This window comes from Mya arenaria, chromosome 2 (assembly GCF_026914265.1).
Source record: "Mya arenaria isolate MELC-2E11 chromosome 2, ASM2691426v1".
Classification (NCBI taxonomy): domain Eukaryota; kingdom Metazoa; phylum Mollusca; class Bivalvia; order Myida; family Myidae; genus Mya; species Mya arenaria.
Genome location: NC_069123.1, coordinates 10,265,686 through 10,288,121, shown reverse-complemented (window position 1 = coordinate 10,288,121; position 22,436 = coordinate 10,265,686). Strand labels below are relative to the sequence as shown.

General features: G+C 34.8%; 2 protein-coding genes across 4 annotated transcripts; one reads left to right on the top strand and one right to left on the bottom strand.

The window, feature by feature from the left end:
• Positions 1 to 597: 597 nt before the first annotated feature.
• LOC128242669 (transmembrane protein 220-like) lies at positions 598 to 6,370 on the bottom strand. 2 transcript variants are annotated; one of them, XM_052959924.1, is made up of 7 exons: positions 6,273 to 6,370; positions 4,864 to 4,974; positions 3,797 to 3,826; positions 3,495 to 3,555; positions 3,099 to 3,234; positions 2,515 to 2,580; positions 598 to 2,041 (listed from the first exon to the last, which is right to left on the bottom strand). In XM_052959924.1, exons 2-7 carry the CDS (start codon positions 4,972 to 4,974, stop codon positions 1,888 to 1,890), a joined length of 558 nt encoding a protein of 185 aa, XP_052815884.1. In that variant the 5' UTR covers positions 6,273 to 6,370; the 3' UTR covers positions 598 to 1,887. The 2 variants fall into 2 exon arrangements, with proteins under 2 accessions (XP_052815884.1, XP_052815876.1); XM_052959916.1 differs by having other exon boundaries at positions 6,064 to 6,361.
• A 2,511-nt stretch (positions 6,371 to 8,881) lies between these two features.
• Positions 8,882 to 21,673, top strand: LOC128219972 (prolyl 4-hydroxylase subunit alpha-1-like). 2 transcript variants are annotated; one of them, XM_052928187.1, is made up of 14 exons: positions 8,882 to 9,352; positions 11,460 to 11,623; positions 12,130 to 12,265; positions 13,267 to 13,474; positions 14,403 to 14,454; positions 14,599 to 14,747; positions 15,618 to 15,782; positions 16,257 to 16,318; positions 17,240 to 17,360; positions 18,080 to 18,130; positions 18,410 to 18,514; positions 19,051 to 19,119; positions 21,263 to 21,359; positions 21,526 to 21,673. In XM_052928187.1, exons 1-14 carry the CDS (start codon positions 9,171 to 9,173, stop codon positions 21,609 to 21,611), a joined length of 1,647 nt encoding a protein of 548 aa, XP_052784147.1. In that variant the 5' UTR covers positions 8,882 to 9,170; the 3' UTR covers positions 21,612 to 21,673. The 2 variants fall into 2 exon arrangements, with proteins under 2 accessions (XP_052784147.1, XP_052784152.1); XM_052928192.1 differs by lacking the exon at positions 21,263 to 21,359.
• Positions 21,674 to 22,436: the final 763 nt, after the last annotated feature.

Genomic DNA, 22,436 nt, shown 5'->3' with positions numbered 1-22,436 from the left:
CACAATAAGACTGTTACGCCCCTGATCTAAAAATCAGTATTATACGATCTGTAGTGTGTGCTTACTTTAAGAACGAATTCATTCACTATTTACCATATAAGTTTTCCCACTTAAGAAAATTGTACTTCTTTTAAATAAAATCCCCCGACTGGCAACGCAATTGACTATAAATTTGAACATTTTGCTCGTTTGGAGTGAAATATTTTCCTTTTTTTAAATCCCTCACTTCAAAAAATATTAGGCAAACTGATGCACATTTTAACACAAACTTAAAGTTGAATACAAGCAATCATAATATATTTGCCAAACAAGGGTTTCACATGTGCACGGAGTGGGCGATTGACTGGTATACATACGAAAAAATGGTCCTCAACGAAGCAGAAATTATGTGATTTTTTTATTTCATGTTTTATTTTTAATATTTTTTTTTCATATTTAAAAAAAACATTGTCAATATTAAAGTTCTTTATGTTTGTTATAATGAAAACAGTCATATTAATCATTAAGTATTATTATTATAATTATTATAACTAATTCGTTTTTTATATAATAATAGCACATTTATCTAAATGTAAAAGAAAACACTAAACGAAACAGTAAAATATAATATTATTTATTGCCATTGAAGCACATACAGTGTCAACACAGTTCAATTTGGCAAGCTGGGAAAGCGCAGTTTTTTTTTTCAAACAACGTTTTCATTTATATCATAGAACAGAACATATTTTATACCACGTATTGTAACTTAACATTTTTTTGTGTTACATTAACATATAATTATATCAACATTACAACTGTACTATGCAGTGAGAGACTTATATTATTAACATATAAAGGATGAACTGAAAATTGTTCAATTGCAATTCATCAAAGTTAGTACAATATCATTTGACTTTCGTATACATAAACATGGAAATCATAAGAAATCATTCATATTTCTATATATTTTTCAATTTCTACACAACCAAAATTAATTATTTCATGACAGGACTCCATTTGAATGAGAAATTTGTACTCCTGGCTCGAAAACATTCAATGCAATTACAATAAATTTAATAATTTTGCAAACAATTACTTTCCCCCTTCAATATTTCCAGGAAATTACAAATATGAAAGAACAACAAATCATAAACATCGGTATTTTAACGTTGACAAGACATGGCATCGTATGTAAAATTATCAAGAAATAAAATTCTTATACTCCGTTAGGTTATCAAAAAATAAAAAAAGGTTAAGAAGGCTAACCCGAAACATCGCCATTTAAAATTGTTTGTAAATAATTAGTTTACAGAACATTATATCTCTCTTCAGCATTTCTACAAAGCTAAAATAATATTGTCTGAATTTGCACAACACAATATCACATTATCATTTTTTCATACACAATCATTATTTTCAATCACAATATTTGATCATAAAATTATCGACATTACGTTCATTTACTACTGTTGGCAAACTAATTAACCATATGAAGGCTATAAAGGATTCAATTATTGTGGTTTTCATTCAGACCGAGTTAACAAAGTGAATCTGGTATCAAATTTGCAAACGTCAATCGCCTTCACACACCGAAATCACCGACTACAGAGCAACCAGGCATACATGGCACTGACTCATGCAAAGACACGGACCCATACACCCTTAAAGTAGCAATATATGTGCAATAGGCATTGGTGTCGATTCAACCAGCCAATTAAATCAAAGATTTAAATTGCGTTTGTACAAGGACGCGGCATCGAATGGTTGAAACCGACTATTTAAAGCTGCTGTTTGAACGGTACAAATCAAGCTTCTCTTCAGTTTAAATGGCATTGCGAATTAATAATCGTGTTTATTTGCAAACAGTATGCTAGGAATGTAAATGTCATCCTGCCTTTGCCCATTGTGTCATTTGGAAAACATGCCGCTACAATGTGCAATGCGGGTATGCCAGTCGCTGACAAAACACAGCGACCACAAGAAGAGAGGAAGCACGGCCAAGGTCACTGACATCAGCAGCAGCGCGCTCATCAGACTTCTGTTTGAAATGCTGCCACTCGGTCTGTAAAGTTTTATAAATATTGTGATATACCATGTGTTATTAAATGTATAATGGAGATGGTATACGGAAAGTGCGACTAAACTTCAGTTAAGTTATAAAATGCGCTGACCCCCCGATTTTACAACTTTCCAAAACATTCAGCATACTAGTATATATGAACATACATTTCAAATTTCTATTACATTTATGACATAATTTTTAATATCATTTGAACGACTTTCTTTAAAAATTAAGGCCGGTGTAAGGAAGTATTTTTATACCCATAGAATCACGACCACTAGTCAGTATTCTTAAAAAAAGTGACTCCTTTTCTGTAAAAATTGACTCCCCATATAAAATGATAATGACTCCCCACGTTGTGTCTGTAAAAATAGTGATAAGAATAATTATTTATTACCGTAGGGTCGCGATTTTATGGGTGTCAAAATAATTTCTTTTACCGATCATTCTCCAGAAAGCGTTTTCAAACTTACCTGGCAATGCTCGTGAATCTACACATGACCAACCAGGCTATTATTATTATCAATCCTCCCATTTCTCTGAAAGAATAAATGACACATTGTGATTTCACTTCTGAAAGGCAAGAACATTTAATTGCACTGGCGAATAGCAAAACGGAATGTGCCCCCTTCAAGCGTACACTAAGACATAACGCATGTTATTTGTACCAACGAGAAAATAAAGTCACAGTCACACGTTTTTTACCTGTATGACTTCTATTTTTCGATGTATTCCATACATAATACACCTAGTAATTCAGAAAACAAACGTGAACTTTGAAACAAATGTTGCCGTAGATTATAATCTAGACCCCATACGTTATTGACCGAAATTCCAAAATGTTGATGCAATTCACAAGTTTGTGTTGATTTTAATGTTATTGTTAATATGCCTATTATATAATTATAACTGTTGGATACCTATACCGCGTGACATTTAAAATTGAGACATATGATTGTATTTATTATTTCACAAACAACAGGTACTATAAATGTGGTATGCTTTACATATGTGAAGGAAATAATATATCTACATACCTGCTAAAATATCTACATACCTGCCGGCTTCATGTCCAAGAGGGTTTTGCTGGAAGTTTCCAGACAACGCCTCGAGGAGCAGAACCACTTGGTAGAGTGCGTAGGCGCAACACAATGTGAGATGCACCACCAGCCCCGAGTTCCATAGTGTGTTATCTATATACAATGCAACCAAAAAAATCTAAGGTACACTCATTTTCATTTAGACCATTGTTCTTTCACGCAAAATACTAGTAATAAAGAAACACACAAACGTGAGATTATTGAAAACAACGGGGATTCGTTATCTCTTAGTTATATTCTTAACTCAAGTTTTTATAAGAAATTTCACAGATCAGTTTTTTTATTTATGTTGTGCTTAGTACTTCAATCATATGATGATTTAACGAGCAACAAATTCCACTAAAATATTAAACCTGCTAGTTGAGGACGCGCAACAACACTGACAGCAAAGAGAGCTGGCACCACATATAGGGGCTGAAATGTGACAGATGTATAACCAGCTAAATTAATGATGATGTACTGTGTACCCTTATGTAAGAAATACTGAAGTTATTTAAACCAATACAGTAACTAACACGTACAATAATAACATTTAAATAGCTAAAATACATGTGTAATCAAATCGTTGGGTAAATGCCTGGAAGTCCCTACTGGCCACATTCATGTATGGAGGGTTATGTTACCTTTGGGCATTAAACTCGCAAAATGATCTTACCATCCACAAATACCAGTCGTCATCATTCAGCTGAAATAAAAACAAAACATTGTGATTTCTTTACATTGGAAGTGGTAATAATTAATAAACTGATTATACATGGTATCAACAATATTCTAGTAGTCTTGAATATTTATTTTACATGAACTAAAATGTATGCATGCATGAAACAAAAGCTGCCACAGTATGTGACAATGCCCCCGAATGTGACATTGACCTATGAACAAGGTCAGTAAATGAAAAGTTGATCTTGCCTTTACGTGTCAAATACATATGGCAAGTTATTTTAAATTGCAACTGAACATAAAGAATACCACCATACTTGACAACCTACACATTCATGTCCTTATACACAGCATTCCAGTGAATAAACACCAAGTGTATCTTTCACCTTAAAGGTAGGGACATGGGTCTTGCATGCGACACGTCATCTTGGTATGTCAAACATATATGGCAAGTCATTTTTAAATCTGTCCATACAAGAAAAAGTTACAGCCTGGACACGACAACCTTTACTCTATGTCCTTATATATGCAGCATTTCATTGTGAATAAACATCTAAGTGTGACCTTGACCTTAGAGGGAAGGACACGGGTCTTGCACGCGACACGTCGTCTTGTTATGTCGAACACATGTGGCAAGTTATTTTAAAATCTGTCCATACAAGAAGAAGTTACAGCCCGGACACGACAACCTATACTCTATGTCCTTATACGCAGCATTCCATCGTGAATAAACACTAAGTGTGACCTTGACCTTAGAGGTAGGGACACGGGTCTTGCACGCGACACGTCGTCTTGGTATGTCAAACAATGGCAAGTTATTTTAAAATATGTCCATACAAGAGAAAGTTACAGCCCGGACACGAGTCATTGAGCCGGACACACGGTGCGATTTTAATATGCCCACCTTCGGGGGCATAATAAAACAATTTCTAACAGAGAAACTGATTCTACACCCTGTTTATCTTAAAATGATTTGATATTGGAGTTCAATTCTATAGAGTACAATAACACCAGTTTATACGGTTGAATATGTATCATGTAACACTTTGGGTAAATACTTGCATTCGCAAGGGCAGCTAGAGAGAAGAACATTGCCATAACAAGGTTGACGGCCTGCCACACATACATGATTTGAAATGTTTGCTTCAAACCCCCTCTGTCTGCTTCAGGCATCTATGGAAATATAATATACTGGTTAATAACATAGACCATGCTTTATATTCCAAATGCTTCTTGTTCAATGAAATATTTAACAATAGCTGTCACAGAGACAGCGCTCGACTATTCCGCCGCTATTCAGTGTAAGGATTGAAAAGTTTTGGCGAAACATGCATGGATTACTGCATAAATTCTCAATGCAATACATCAAGAAGTAGCTGAGATATTAACCTATATGTGCTAACATACAAAACCTCAAATAATAAAGGGGCAATAATTATATAATATGCAAGATAGAGTTATCATACTTTATTAATTAAGAAGACTGAATTGTTGGGAGCCTGTGTATACAGTTTCACTGCGATACATGATGTATTCGCTGAGGTATTGACTTAAAAGTGGTTACATGCTATACCTTATTAAACCAGAATTTTTATGCCGAATAAAAAGGGCCATTATTTGAATTGAATGCAAAATAGAGTTTTGGTTATTTAAGTAGAATGGATGATTGAGTACCATTGTATCAAGTCTCAGTACCATTGTATCAAGTCTCAGTACCATTGTATCAAGTCTCAGTACCATTGTATAACTGAATTTCAATACAATACATCTAGTAGTTGCTGAGATATTAATCAATGTATGCTTTATATACATGCAAAACCTTAACCAGAATTTCTAAGTCTAAAAATGAAGGCTTATTATTTGCATGATATTCAAATATTAAGTGTTATCTAATTTCATTAATATAGTAGGCTAGATAGTTTGGAATACATATCCAAAGTTCCAATACAATAAATGTATTTTCTGAGATAATGACTGGTTACAAGCAAAACCTTAACCATGGTGTGACGCCGACGCCGCCGCCGCCAGGGTGAGTAGTATAGCTCTCATTGTGCTTCAAATAGTCAAGCTAAATATGAAATATTACAATAATTACATTCCTTATTGACTTTTTATGTAAACGCGTCAAACCACGTTAAAAATATTGGAAGTTAATCAAACTACGTGACAACAGACATGTTTATGTAATTAAACGTATACAATAAATGTGAAAATTATGTTATCAAATATACGTTATGATATCTATGTAACTTAAAAAATTACTTCCGATATCAGTCGTTAATTGTCAGTAAGTGTTAGCTGGGGCCAATAATACACCCTGTAATATTACTCCCAGGTGTTAGTTTATCCGAAATATCCTTTTCCGGGGATATGCTACTTGTGTCGCTTTGAGAATCCGCCACTTTGCAAAATAAGACCTAAAATGTATCTGAAAAGACAAATGTTAGTAAAATTTCAATTATAACCATTACATAAATCGCATATCAGTTCGTTGGATCTTGTGTTATCAGTCCAGATTTTTACTACTTCATATCTGTGTTTACATTTTCTATTTCCTGTGATTCTGAAATATATTTACGTTGTAAAATATATAAGTGGTAGTCCCAAGGTAAGAGATCACTAAATACTAATCTATAGACAATTTACCGATTGCACGCGAAACACTGATTTTGTGACAATTGCAAAATGATTCAAGGTCAAATAACATAGACCTGATATCGCCAGTTAGTGCTTTTTCTTTATAATTGTATCTGTGAAGCATTATTTCTTGAAAGGTGCGTGAAAACTTCTTTATGGTGACATTTGAAGCGAGAAATAATTAATTAGCCATTTAATTATTGCCACAAAACAAGGTTTCTATGACAGCCTTCAACAAGGGAGGTAGTTACAACGTGATGACCTATAAAAGGAGTTCCATACGGGTACTTGTTTTATCTTTGCCCGTGGGCAAGATAAGCATTTCTCCCACCTCAGATAAATAGATCCATTAATTTAACCATGCTAGAAATTCTTATCTTGCCCACGGGCGAAGATAAAATGCCCGTATGGAACTTCTTTTAATGGGCACCACATTGTAATTACCTCCCTTGTTGAAAACTGTCGTCTGTAGCCTCTGTTTGAAGTTCATCATGGAAGCGTAGGGTGTTTTGCGGAAACGAGGTTTACCGAGTTTCCGCAAAACACCCTGCGCGAGGGTCGGGATGAACCTTTCTTACACGAGCGGCTATGGTAGATGCTTTTTCTCCCACCTCAGTTAAACAAAATTAAGTAAAAATGTATTATATCGATACGCATTTATATTCACAATGCACACAAGAGTTTCAGCAAAAAAACAAACATTTATACTGAATTTTGTTTAACTGAAGTGGTAGAAAAAGCATCTTCGATAGCCGCTCATGTAAGATAGGTTCATACCAACCCTCGCGCAGGGTGTTTAGCGGAAACGAGGTTTACCGAGACACCAAAACACCCTACGCTCGGGTCGGGATGAACCTATCTTACACTCTCGGCCATGGAAGATACTTATAATCTCGTGTATCGGTGCTTAACACCGAGTGCGTTAAAGAAGCAAATGGTATCTTTGCTAAGAGCTAGGGTATCGCATCCGGGCTCTTGTACCTCTAGCTGTTTCTTCTAGTCTTCTCATATCTGGATTTGTTTGAGAGTTACATTCACGTCTATTCCATCTCACTTCATGATGGCATTAAAGACCCCGATAACTTATACAAATAGATAGTATGCATCCTTTAATTAGATCATCATGATCGTAGATTTTCATATTTCCGTTCGAAAATTAATGTTTTATGGCTAAAACCGTTACTAACGTTAAAGAAAAGTGCATAAAACATCAATTTTTAAACTTAAATATAAAAATCTGCGATCTGATATTTTGTCAGCAGTCTTATATAACTGGTTTCCATGGATTTTCGCAAAAATTGACTCGTTCCAAGACAACATATAAAAGAGTTGTCAAAACGTTCCATCTGTGAGAGTGCAGCTTTAAAATCAATACATACACATGCTGTATTACAATCCAAAATTATGATAATGATAAACTACTTTTACTATACTTACTAAATAATGCATTTATGGAAAATATTAACTACTGATAACAAGATTGTAATCGTGAATTTAATACCTGAAAGCGCAAAAATATTAAATGATTGGTGCGTGCTAAAAGATTTACTATGATCAACTATCGTTTCATAAGGTAGAAATATCGTGTTTTCTGCAACTCTCTTTCAAATTAAACACGGTATGATGCATTAGAACCAATGCTTGCGATATTTATTATTTATTCATCCTTTTCGGTAAATTAAAACAATAGACATTGTAATAATAATAATAATAATAATAATAATATATATATATATATATATATATATATATATATATATATATATATATATATATATATATATATATATATATATTTATATATATATATATATATATATATATATATATATATATATATATATATATATATATATATATATATATATATATATATATTTATATATACATGTATCCAACGTAAATGACACAACGCCATTGGTTGCGGACTTTCTATTTTTCCATATTGGGTCACCAAATTTATATCGTACCAACATGGCGTCTATTTTTCGATTCCGATGAATATTCCGATGAATAAATGAAGCATTTAAACATGTAAACAGGTTGTCGATGTGATATATACGTTACGGGGTAAGTAGGGATATGGGATAGACAGGGCGCAGGAAACCATATTGACATGGTTTCCTTTGCCCCGTATATCCCATATCGGGTCACTTACTAACCCCGTCACTTATTATATATAGGTGTACTCGTATATGCCTCCTATGTATATATTTCTATTATGAAGGTATAAATGGGACGTTATGGAAATGAGAGACTTCGGTTAACCCAAGAGAGCCATACGTCAGAAGTGAATTACATGCTCAACGCAGTGGTAGTATTGAATATATAGAAACAATGATACGAAATGAATAAAATATATGGCTGTTCACATTATACCATTGTAATAATCTACTCCAGCTGTTGCAGTCCTTAATGCTACGCTGTGGCAATAAGAATTGATTCCCGGTTGTATTGTTTTCAATGTTTTGTTCGTATACACTACTTTTGGATGAAATTCAGACATTCACTATATTTGTTTCTAATTGATAAAATAATACTTCACCATAGTTATGCTCAAAGTGTTAAATGAAGTATTCAGATTTTTTCCGGATTATTATATAGCTAATATAGTGTTTTATCAAAATGAACTAATTGCATGAATTTTAAGAATTTAAAAATCCTTTCTCAAATTCTGTTTTAGGAGTTGAATATAACTTGCAATTTTATTTGCTCTTTTATTTTCATCGATAATGTATCTTAACATTTTGGAGGTGTTCCTTGCTTTTGTAACGTGCACGAATGCCACGATTTTCACGTCTGTTTGGCGGATGCAAAAAGCGGCGGAAGTTGAAGCAAGCATGCGCGAGGTACTAAGAAATTACATCATGCAAAGTGACGCCATACAGCTGCAAGTGCCGAACTCTATCAGAAGGTGAAATTCATTGATTATTATGCCCCCTCGGGGGTAAATAGTATTCGTCTGTTCGTCTGTCCGTCCGTCCATGAGTTTGTCTGTCGATCCGTCTCCACGGTTTTCGATCTATGACTGAAGAACGCTTAGGCCAAGTGACCAAAAACTTGGTTGGCAGGTTGGTTATGACTAGTAGATAAGTGTTATTGTTTTAAAGGACAGTGAGTCAAAGGTCAATGCCGTGGGTGCTTAAAGCTGAAAACCGTTTCCATTTAATAACTGAAGAACGCGGGGACACATGGACCTAGAACTTAGTATGAAGATTAGTCATGACCAGTACATGGGCCCTATTATTTGAGGTCAGTTGGATGAGGGTCGAGGTTGTGGTGACCTTGTGCTGAAAATCCCTTTCCAATCGATATATGAATCACGCTGGTGTCCAGGGATCTCAAACTTGGTAGACAGGTTATCCATAGCTGTCACATGAGCTCTATATATTTGAGGTAAATGGGTCAAGGTCAAAATCAATATCTGATGAAAATAGGGAATATGAACCCTATTGATAATGGATACACGTATCTCAATATGGAAAACATGAATAAATCATTGACCTAAATAATTCGCTTAAAATATTTCTAGTGCTAGTTATTTTGTGTCTTCATTCTCTTTATCTTAGTATGTTTTTTTTCAAGGTTTTCATTAAAAACTTGAATCCTTTCAAAAATATCTCATTAACATTATATGAAGTGTTCACACACATACAAGTTCAATTATGCCCAACAATTTAATTTAAAAGAACAACACAGGAATTGAAATCAATTCCATCTTGCAGGGTCTTATAATAAATGACTTATTGCTTTTTTTAAAAAGTTAGCGATTAATATTTCCAAACTGCATGGGAAGGTCGTCATCAAATTTTTTATACAATGTAGTTCTGATCTCAAATGCATTGAACATGTATACAGCTAAATCGTTCAATGTATAATAAAGGCTATCTGTTCATATTGACCCAACAACTAATAGCTTTCTATCCAACGGGCCCTTTCGGGGGCATTTTTCGCGTTCCTGTATCATTCACTATACACGTTTTTCCAATCTGCCGACTGTATGCATATATTACTGCCGTTAAAGCTGTCGCAATGATTGTATATTAAGTATTAAGTAATCACTATGATAAACTGAACTGTAGTAGTTTGAATTTCACTTTTTCTTAGCATCTTTAATCTTTTTATGTAACACGTTCGAAAATACAACATCCTTTAAGTTAATTTGTGCTCGGACAGGCACGATTTCGTCTTGATCAGTAAACTTAAATGGTCAATATTTAAGTTTTCAAAAACAATTCTACAACCGTAAAGACGTTGTCAAGTTATTCTAAAAGACACGAAGTAATTTAAAGTGTCGTCGTTTAGTGTTAAGCTTGGTGCGGAAATGGAAAGTCAAATTACCTGAGCGCAATGTGTTATGGGAAACTTTGCAATGGGTATCATTCCTGATTCTAGGAAATGATAAAATGCTTGCGATTAGCTGTACATTTTGCTATTAGACTGAACATATGAACAGTTCTGTCAATGCATTTATGTGGCATTGTACGGTCTACTGAAAGATAAAGTGTACATTTGTTTCTTTGGAGAGCAAGTTTGAAGTGTAAAACGTAAATGCCAAGAGGCTGTTAATGCCACATCATATCGGTACATCGTCTGTCGGACTTACCGCGCCTTTTTTCAAACATACAAAAACTTACTTTAAAAAATATTCGCCCCGATTTTATACCGAATTATCGAATACAATATTCCAATCCGCAAACTTGCCATGTTTTGACACATTTAAATGGCAAAGCACACTTTATTATTTTGCAACTTTTCTGTAAAATACGCAAACATGTCATTATATCTCTTTTATGATTACGTTGAGACTACAGATTATATGAAACGATATTCTTTAAGAAGATCCGACAGATTGTTCAAATATACATTACTTTCAATATACTTAAATCAACTATACATCGACATTTAGAATTTTGACTTAGTCTGCCTTTTCACATGCTTATTCTGTTTTAGACAACACTGATATAACATACAACTTCAACCAACCTTTGACAACGTTAAACATCGCCTTTTATGTGTAGCTTTTTGGACGAGTTGGACTCCCTTGTTGACCTCACATCACGGGAAGATTACCTTGAGAACCCCATTGACGCCTTCGACTTCATCCGCCGTAGGACTACGACCTGGAAGGAGGTGGAAACGATCATGAACTGTGACGAATGTGAGCTTAACCCTCCCCGCAAGAGTAAGGCGTAATTCGCATCATATTGTAACAAGGTTGTAAGATGTTTTAGTCACGGTGTGCACTTATTTGTAGATGTGCGTGAAGTTAGCTTCTAGCAACAAGAAAAAAGCAACAAGCTGATCTTGCTGTTGTTAGTTGCTAACTTAACGTTAAATGAATCAATGAGACTCGAGTATTATAAGTTGCGCCTGTTTATATTCCATAGAACAATACAATTTTTTCTTAAAAGCTATCTTTACATAAATGGTGTGTTTTCTTCTCCCTTATGCTAATCAACCAATTCACTGCCCGAGTTGGCTTTTGACGCTTGTGTTATTAAGCACGCGATATCAAAGTAAATGTATGGTCAGTCCTGCACCTATTACTTTGCTTGCCCTGTGGTGTGATTGTATATAGCATCAAATTAGAATAAAGTTTTGATCTGTAATACATCAAAAGCTCAGTTTAATTAATGTAGCCATACATTACATAGAAAATATCATATGATTTAATTCATATACCGAAAGAGTACCATGAAGACATGGAGATGCTAAAGTCAAGAACGCAAGAGTTAAACGTTACTCAAGACGACGCCGAGCATGCGGCCATAGCTCTCGTCCGCCTATGGAGGACATATCATCTCAACCTAACAGAATTATTCAGGTAACACTGTAATTATTGGCCTAGTTCCACAAAAAAAGCTTGAGTTACATTGGCCGCCTGATTGTTTGTATTACTGTTTAATCGTAAGACTTTAGGCGAAAATCATTTCCTTGTGTCAGATTTCTTCAGGAAAATGGGTGGTGTTTAAAGCTCATGGAGAAGTTAAGATTGCTTGAAATTCAAACTTACGAATATTGCCCGATTTCTGTTATCATGTTATTGTGTGCGTGTGTGCGACTGCATGTGCGTTATCATGCGTGCGTGCGACTGCATGTGCGTTATCATGCGTGTGTGCGACTGCATCTGCGTTATCATGCGGGCGTGCGACTGCATGTGCGTTATCATGCGTGTGTGCGACTGCATGTGCGTTATCATGCGTGTGTGCGACTGCATGTGCGTTATCATGCGTGCGTGCGTGTTAGTTATAAGCAAATAATAAAACAGGATAAACCCATGTGTTATCGTTTATTTTTTAAAGATATTTCATGCTTACTAAGTAAATATTAGGGATGCAAACGAATATTCGAATATTCGATCAAACGTTTGGTATTCGAATGTCAAAATCGGTATTCGAATATTCGAAAAAAAGTTCAATAAAGAGAATGATAATAATTTTGCCCACAACACTGTTGGTGTTCGTTTGTCTTGTTTTTCAACGATTGGCCCCTAATGCCAGAGGTGTGAATGTAATGACAATACACTAAACACGTGTCATACGCCATTCAGGGACTTATTGTTGGGTACTATAAGAAGTCCCCCTACTTTTTAAATTACTGGCAAGTAATCGGCTAGTAATTGGCTTTAACACCAATGTGTTGTCTTGGCTGCAAATTAAGTTTAGCAACATAGCTCAAATACTAAATATATATATTATATATTCCACTGAAGAAAAGGAAATTATACCGATCTAGTAACATTACTGTTGCAAGTATATATATATATTATATATATATACTTGCAACAGTAATGTTACTAGATCGGTATAATTTCCTTTTCTTCAGTGGACGTATTCTCAACACAACTACTCAACCATTGGCAGCAGAAGACATTCTTTTCATAACAAAAACTCTAGACGAACGAGGCGACTTTTACGCAGAAATATCTTGGCTTGAGCAGTTAATGGCGTCACTAAAGGAGGACGAAGACCTTTGTTCGGACACTGTCTTACGGAAAAGGGCTGTGAATATGCTGACGTCTGCGTATACGAGGGTTGGCTTACTGTTATACACATTTATTCTATCAAATGTTTTACATTCTTGACGAAAACGCTCAAGTTGTAAGGTCCCATTGAAATTATTTTATTGATTCATATTCACAATAGATTGAGGCAACATCATTATAAATGATTGAGATATCTGTTACGAGAAACCATGTAATAGTTAACCATTTCATTCTTATTTTTTATCAACACATTCTTCTGACTAGTGTATAAGTGTATATTATTTTTTTCAAACGCTGTTGCATGTTTCACTTACCTTTCCAATGTGGTAACTTGAATGCATGTTGATGCATGTGCAGTATGTCTATGGTGTTTGGTTTAAACAGTATTTATTTTTTATAACAAATAAACATTTACAACATACACATTTGATCTATAGAATTGAACAGAAAGCCATTGGCTTGTATGAAACCTCTTTTCTATTTTCTGTAAACAATAATATAAATAAATGAATTAATTCCAGCAAAACACGTATATACTGTGTAAATTTGTATATCGTTAGAGAAAATGAAATAGTAAATTATTAAATATGTTTAACATATGAGAAACTATATATGTCAGTATAAATCTGATTGGAGGGATAATAAGCAAAATTTAAGAAGCTAATCTATTGACAAAGATAGTTGCGGATACAGAAGGTTACTAGTGCAATTGAATCCGATAATTATGTTACAAAATTACATATTTTTATACAAAATGTATGTGATTGCGTTGCAAATGTAGTGTAGTGAGCTGCTGAAGTATTTCGAGTTGAAGTAACATGAAGGAGCCCTATGGTGTTTATCTATGTGCTATTTTGTTTGTTCTGTGTCTCGTTCATTTTTTGGCTTTGACCTTGCGCCTTCAACCATGGACATCGTCTTTTTCATTGTTTTGTTTATAGTATTTCTTATCTTTAAATCTCTTTTATCATTTTAGTATGGTATGCCATGGAAGTCCGTTGACCTTCTTGCCAACGAATTGCAAAAAGGTAACTCATACACTACGTTTGTACTCGTGTTGAATGTAATTGGATATAGATAATATTGGATTTTAATTAATAGAATTAAAGTAATTTCTCATTAGGTACGTGTGATTTAAAATATTACCTATGCTGTTTTTTCATTATGTTTAGAATACAGCAAAAGCGTAGAACGTGACCTGAAGTATTATTCTCTGAAAGTTCAAGATGCCGAGAAGTCCTCTAAAAACATTACTCTGCAAGACTCTTTAACTCCAAGAGTGAGCCATAGCATGACATTATGCAGAGGAGAAGGTATCCGCGTAAGTACTAAAACTCGGGTTGAGAGAGAGAGAGAGAGAGAGAGAGAGAGAGAGAGAGAGAGAGAAGATAGGGTGGGAGAGAACATGGTGTACGAGTAATGATTCGTATGGATTAATGATTTATATATGTATTTCAATTTTCAAAATGTATTCTGTTCTGATCGATGTTATGTTATGGCATATCAAACCGAACGTCTATCCACATCTATTTTCGTAGCTTTTAAAACACAATACGAACGGAAAGGTAAACGACATTCATTACAAAGTACAAACACCAATGTTATTACCGCTGCGATCCAACAAGGTAAAATCAGCATTAAACCAAACAAGAAATGGCAATACAATTTAAAGTAAATATCTACACAGGTACATGCTGTGAACGTAAAAGATATGTTTACAAATTCACAATACACATCCTTGCAATATCCTTTGATGTCCTAGCAAGAAACTTCAAATACCCATTGCAATCAAACAAGAAAGTGCAACACATTTACAAAAATCACCAATGGAATGATATTTACATACCAATTCGCAAGGGCAACACATTCACATACTTGCTGCAATAAAATCAGGAAAAAGCAACACTTTCACAATAAATATCAATGAAAAAAATCGTTGGAACAAAACAAGAATAGGCAACATTTTCACAATTAACATCATTGCAATTTCACTCAAAAAATGACATAACCTTTCACAATAACTAAATGCAAATAACTATTGCGACAAACAAGGAATGACAACACTTTCACAATACATATCAATATAAACAAAGAGTATCATTGATATTATCAGAGACTGTTAGAATTTCACGTTTCTGTTTGCTGTAAGATATTTTAATAGAAGTCACATACTTTTCATCATTGTTTCCAGGACGTGAGTGTAACATCAAGGTTGTACTGTCTATACAGGCAGGTAACCACGCCCTATCACCGTGTCAAGGAGGAGATTCTCAACTTTAAACCACGCCTTTCGCTCCTTTACAACGTGATATCTGACGAAGAAGTCGAACAGTTCAAAGAGCTTGCTGTCATCAGGGTATGAAGCAAATTGTTATGTAACTCATGAACTGGACAAACAGTCGACAAACTTCTCACCTGTCTTTTATGTGTGTATATATCGCTGCCATGTTTTTTCAATAGAAGGTTTTTCACAAAAAATGTAGATGAAATTATTTTGTGTAATTCTCATTCAGCCGTCTATGTGATTAACTAAACTCTAAAACAGAGGTCAAGGAAGGCATGCCTCTCTTAAGGATCGATATCAGCAATCTTACTTTAAGTTCAAGGAATTGTCTAATAGTAAATATTGCAGTTAAAAAATGACTACATGTTTAACCTAGTTTGTTGCCCCAACATTAACCAATAAAGATATTTTGATATTTATGTAATTTGTTTGTTGTGTGTCTCTCGTGAAGTGTCTGTGTGGCCTTGACCGTTGTGCCATTAAACATAATTTCAAGGTTTGGTTACTTGTTTTCAGTGTGTTTGATTTTTTTAACTTTCAATTCAGATGAAAGAGTCGCTTGTCTCATCGGCTATGAGCAAAGGGCGAGATGTACGAGTGAGTGAAACGTAAGTATAATTTGAAAGTCACAAGAAAACAACGCCGTCTATTATTTTACAAATACGTTTTGACCATCGGTTCAAATCACAAGTGCACCTCGAGGGTTTGCTAGCTAGAGTATCATGAATGCATGAACATTTTACGAATTAATTTTTTCGACAACATGAATTTGTTATGTGTCTGTCTGTTCAATAAACAATGTGTTGTGACTTCTTGGTGATATTTTGGAAAAAGAAAGATTTTGAAAACTAAAATGAATACTGTAATTTATCATAGTGGATACACAAATGCAATTATATTTCTTAAGATTGCAGCCAAACAGCAGGCTGAAATATCACTTTTCACTACATGGTATTCGGATTCTTTGACGAAGTATACTGGACTAGTATACGTGTATATTGGTTTATTCTGTACGCCCACAGCCAAAAACGTTAAAATTTGTTTCGCGGATTTTGTATGAAAAATAAAGGAGTAAAATCGATACTGGAAAGTGGGTTACACCCATATAAAGCCACACTACACTGTTGCTGTGTAGATGTCAACCTTTTTGGTGCCTAAACGTATTTCTGTTCTGGTATTGCTTTTTGTTTGAATGCAAGTCTTTTTAACTGGGAAACTCTACACTCGTAAAATTCCAAAGCTCTTAAATTATCACAGCATGTATAAACAGATAAATATATTATGCTAGCAAAGGATTGAATCATCATCATACTCGATATCATGTCACTTCAGGGTATTAGTCCCGCTTTTGCATAGTACATAACAATTCATAAACCTTAAATGTTAAGAGTTCTTGGAACAAGAAAGTCATGTATTTACAAAATAGTCAGATGATTCTGCAGATTGAGGAAAATTAACAAGTACTTTATATCTTAAGACTAATTGATACTTGGAAAATGTTAATCAAGACTTTTGCTTATATGCCAAAGGGCGTGGATGGCGGACACAGTGGATCCTCTTATCAAACGTCTCGGTATGCGGATACAGATGATAACAGGCCTTAACGTCATGCAGCACTTGCCGCCGTGTGCCGACTCCGAGTCATTCCAGGTATTGTAAACGTCCGTTATCGCTATTAAATTACAACTAAAAGCAATATCGTCCCACTCCTGATCACGAGAAGATCGAAATGGTCAGGCTGATAGGTTAGGCCTCCAAAACCAACGTTTTTGAAGAAAACTGCATTTACAAAGCTATTGCTATAATGAGATGTGTTCAAAAGTAATTTACTAACCATTTACATAGCTTGCTAAATGTATAAACAAGTAAGTCATGATATACATGTCGTTTTGTTTTTAATGTTTTACTTTTCCAAACACCGGTTGTGTATGTCTCAATAAAGTTAATTATTGATGATTTTCTGCCCGATATTTGAATCTGACATTTACCATAAAATCATTTTGGTATCGCCTGAATGCTAAATAATAAAATTGGGACAATATAATATCAACTTAATAAATCTCATTAAATTTGACATCAAATAACATGTACCATAAACGTGTGTTATTTATGAACCAGTGTGCAGAGATCATGCATGGTTTGACCAACAGCCTAGTCCGGTAAAAATGAGTGCGACAAGTAAAAAGAAGTTTACAGGTGCCAAATTATTCGCGATGTATGATAAGTTTCTCCGCATACTATCAAATTGTTTTGTGAATGCCAATGTCCTCTTCTCTCGAACATCCCTTTTTCTGGCCTGTCTTTAGATTTCAGTTAGAAATCACTGTTTTATTTAAGAAAACTGATATACTAATATTTGCCTTTTGCAGGTTCTGAATTATGGAATAGGTGGCATGTACGTCGATCATCACGACTACCTTGTGAGTGTGCGACATATCTATAATGCAATTTAATATGACCAGATTTATTTCGACTTAAAACAGCATCATGACAACTTCTCTGACATACACCATCAGCATTTACAATTTTCTGTACTGCCATTAGCAGTTTGTTCAGGGCGTATCACTGTAACTCACAATTATGTCCATGTGTTACAGGATACACTAAGTACACTGGACGGACATTGCTTATTGTATTGATTATGTGTTTTTTAGTTAGGATGTGTTTCTGTAACTCACAATCATTTTCACGTGCAACAGGAGACACCCCTGCTGTCTTTCGGCCCCCTTCCCGAAGAACAGAGTCAGGGTTACCCGCTACACGACCTCTTGTGTGGTGAAAGAACCGCTACATGGATATACTATGTAAGGGAAAAGTCGGAAATAATATTTGCACGTCATTGATAATCAGTCAGCCGTTGTAAATGGACGGAAGCTTCACAAATAACATATTTGGGATATTATTTTCAAGACACCTCAACAAAAGTGTCCGTTCGATAATAGTCTAGTTTTTAAATAAAAAATGTTCCGAGTTTCTGGGTTTGGTCCTGTGTCATTTAACGGGGTTAATGTTAAACCTCTGGCCCCAATTTCTCGAAACTTCTTAAGTCCCTTATAACAAGATTAAGCTAATCTCACTATTTTTGTTGTTCTATAAAATGTGTTATATTTACTTTGTCAAGAATATTTAGAAATAATTTTGGAATAATCTGTATGATTATCAGAATAAACCATTTTTCATATAGCAAAATCCATTTTCAGTATGTATTTCGGCTATTTGAAATAAGCGACTTAAACCTGTTAAGCTTAAGAAGTTTCTCGAAATTGGGGCCAGGACTACATACTAATATTGCTAAGACAGCTTCAGTAATTGAACATATGTTGTTGTTTTTCAATTTTAGCTAAGCGATGTGCAAGCTGGAGGGAACACAATTTTTACATTGCTTAATATCACCGTTCCAGTTGTCAAGGTAACGCGTAATGTACAGACGATATATAATGCTTCTCTCCTTTCTTGGAATTTATATATTGTAGCGTAACCGCAACTTTCCACGATTAGCGACCTTTGTTCTAAATAAGTCACTTGTTTAAAAAAGATATGTGTCTGGCTGACTTTTTCAACGGTAAATATTACATAGCAGAATGAGTTAGTTAGAGCAAGTATTTTAGCGACAAGTATTGGCAAAGTGGAATTAACCCGTTTGTTCTCATTATAATATGAACTCATCCGATCGGGAGTATAAAAGCGGGACGCTAAGCTGAAAAGGTCATTCTGCGTCAATCAACCGCCGAGATAAATCTGGCCCCAATATTACGAAATACGTGAAATCTCAATCTTAGACTCACCCCATTTTACCATATTTAAGCATAGTATGATTCAAAATCTTGCATGTGTTTATTATTTTTCAAAACATACTATCCAATGGAATGTGTTGATAAAAAAGTCAATATTCCGAAAAACTGTAAATCGTCGTTGGAAGGCTATAAATAAGATTCTTGACATTCTGGCTGTTAAGTATTGAACGCAGGACATTGCGATCTGTGGGATAGAAAGGCTCCAGAAGTTTGGTATGTTGAGGGTTATCTAGTAGCCAGAAACATAAAACATTGCAATCTAGTTCGGTGAACAGAGCTGGTGGCTAGTAGCTCGAGTAAGCCTCATATCTGGTATCTGCGTTGGCCACAGAGCATTCCGATCTGTGAGCTCACAAGGGTCCAGGCGAGTACCCCCAAGACATACTGTAGGATAAAATAGCATCATAGACTTGGAACATCTTGCGGTTTTATAGTGTTCTAGTTAAATTACTCAGGAATATTAAATTCATAAGCTCTATAGGTCGCTAACGAGTACGATTCATTGTAATAATGATAGCAGAAATTAATCAGACCCATTGTTTAGATTATTTGCCCGGAAAATACAAGATACGTATATAAAAATATATTGAGCATGATTACCATGGGTTTTGGTTTTGATTGGTTGGCAGCTGCGAGGACTCCGGGCGAAAGTTAATTTGTTCAGTAAGTGAAGTGCGACTGAAAAGACATAAATGAATGTTTTGTTTTTTGTGTGTTTTTTTATATATAAATCGGAATACGTATCAATGTTTAGAGAGTTTTATTTTTGATACATTTTTGCTTTTTATAAATGAAGTTAATCTACTTTATAAAGGAAAAGTTAGTTAAGGCAATTGTTGATGGCTAGACAACTTCAGAGCATATTTGTGTAGCTTTAAGTATTTTTGATACTTTGTGGACCTCTATTTGCTATGTTAATTGCATTATTTTGATTGTAATTGTGTATATGATGTATGTGTCTTTGGGTTTGTCTATTGTGTTTGGGTTATTTCAGATTAACGTTCCTACTTTCCTTTACGTTCCTATACGTTCCTATACGTTCCTATACGTACACTGTTACAACGTTACGATGCGTTCCATTACGGTCTGTTCTGATGACTGATTTAATTGATTGCATGGAATAAATGTGAGCGAGTAAATTAAAACAAATTCCGGTTTATTATGTGAAGATCACGCGTGTTAGTGACTTGAAACCGCGATAATACCACTGCGTTATAGTATGGTGAACAGAACTTTGAACTACAATAAATTCTTGGTATTTTTGTAAGTCACAGAACATTGCGATCTGTGTGTTAGCAAAGGTTCAGGTGTTATGGATCGCAAATATACACGCTCTCGTTCAAAATTGAAGAGACTGAAGTTTATCTAAAGCAATGAGTGATCTTTGAGCCTGATTACTTGATTGATTGTGATTTAACTTACCAATCCCTTTCAAATTTTCAATCATTTGTTTCAATCATAATGCAAAGTTACCTGGGGCAAATTATTTATAAGCAATCCATGTAAGCTCTTCGACACCGATTGAACATACAGCCAGAATATAATAACATATTGCATATTTCAGTGCTGATCCATCATAAGCACTGATTATGATTTATTACTCGTATTTCGTATAAGAAACCGATTGTTGCATTTGTATAAACTATATATACTCTGTGTATATAGAAAAAAAAAATATTATACTTTGGAAAAAGTGCATGACAAACTCTGAAAACCCTCAAGTCTTATCTTTTGTGTACAACAATTGGCGAATTCCAGGGAGGCGCGGCGTTCTGGTACAACATTGACCGAGCTGGAGTGCACGACCATTGGACCGAACATGCGGGATGCCCAGTCCTTATTGGGTCTAAATGGAGTAGGGTTGCGAATTTGATATAAGGAATTACTTTTAAAATGTTTAAAAAGGGTTTATTTATTTACATAACTCACCCTTTATCGATATTCATGGGAAAATCCGCATCTCTCTGATTTAGAATAATCTAAATAGTTCAGGACTAACGTTCTCAGCTTTATATTTTCAGTATCTAACAAGTGGATTCGGGAGACCGGCCAGGTTTTAAAAAGAACTTGCGGCAAACACATGGACGCTCTTGATGGACCACTTTGAGATAGCTTCTAGTGTTTTCACGGCTTTGTGTTGTTTTTTTAGAAGTTTTAATAAAAATATATAAAAATTGAAAGTATTCCTAATATTTTTGTATTTCTTACTGTATTACTTAACTACGACATATCGGAGGTTGGAGGGGGGGGGGGTATCCTAGACTTTGATACGCGATATTCGGGGTATATTCACGGCTGTACGAAGTAAGAAGAAGAAAAAACTCGTTTGGTATTCGGTAGCTTGAGTTATGATATTTAGTACGCATCAGAATTGAATCATGTTTATAGTACTTCGTTCGTATCGCAATCAGGCCTAAAATTGTAACTTATGTGAGCGTTGAATCACGAAACGTTCCACCAGAGTGATGTATTCTACTGATTTACCACCAAGCAATGGTTACATATCTGGGCTTGTATTGAAGTGCTGAGATGTGAAAAACCCTTTGCGAAAACCGTTTTGCAAGATTTTGAGTTGTTTTCAAGAAATACATCGTTTTATCCCTTTTGATTTGGCTATTTTAAACAAGCAGCTATCCCTACATTAGCCCCAGGATAGCTGACGCAATAAAACTCATCTTATTGTTATCGATGGGCATCTAGCAAGTTTCTTCAGTAAGATATGTGAAGACTGAAGACTAGTTCTGAACTTTGCTTGTTCATAAATTGTCAGTGTTTGATTTTGATAAAAATATACTTTACCGCATCTAAGACTTTGTTGGTGTCGTTTGTATTGTTGCTGTTTTTAAAGAAAATCTACAAAGGGCTTATAATGATTGTCATGATGTTGCTGTCGTCATGAATGCTTTTTTAACACTGGTTAAACATTAAAAGA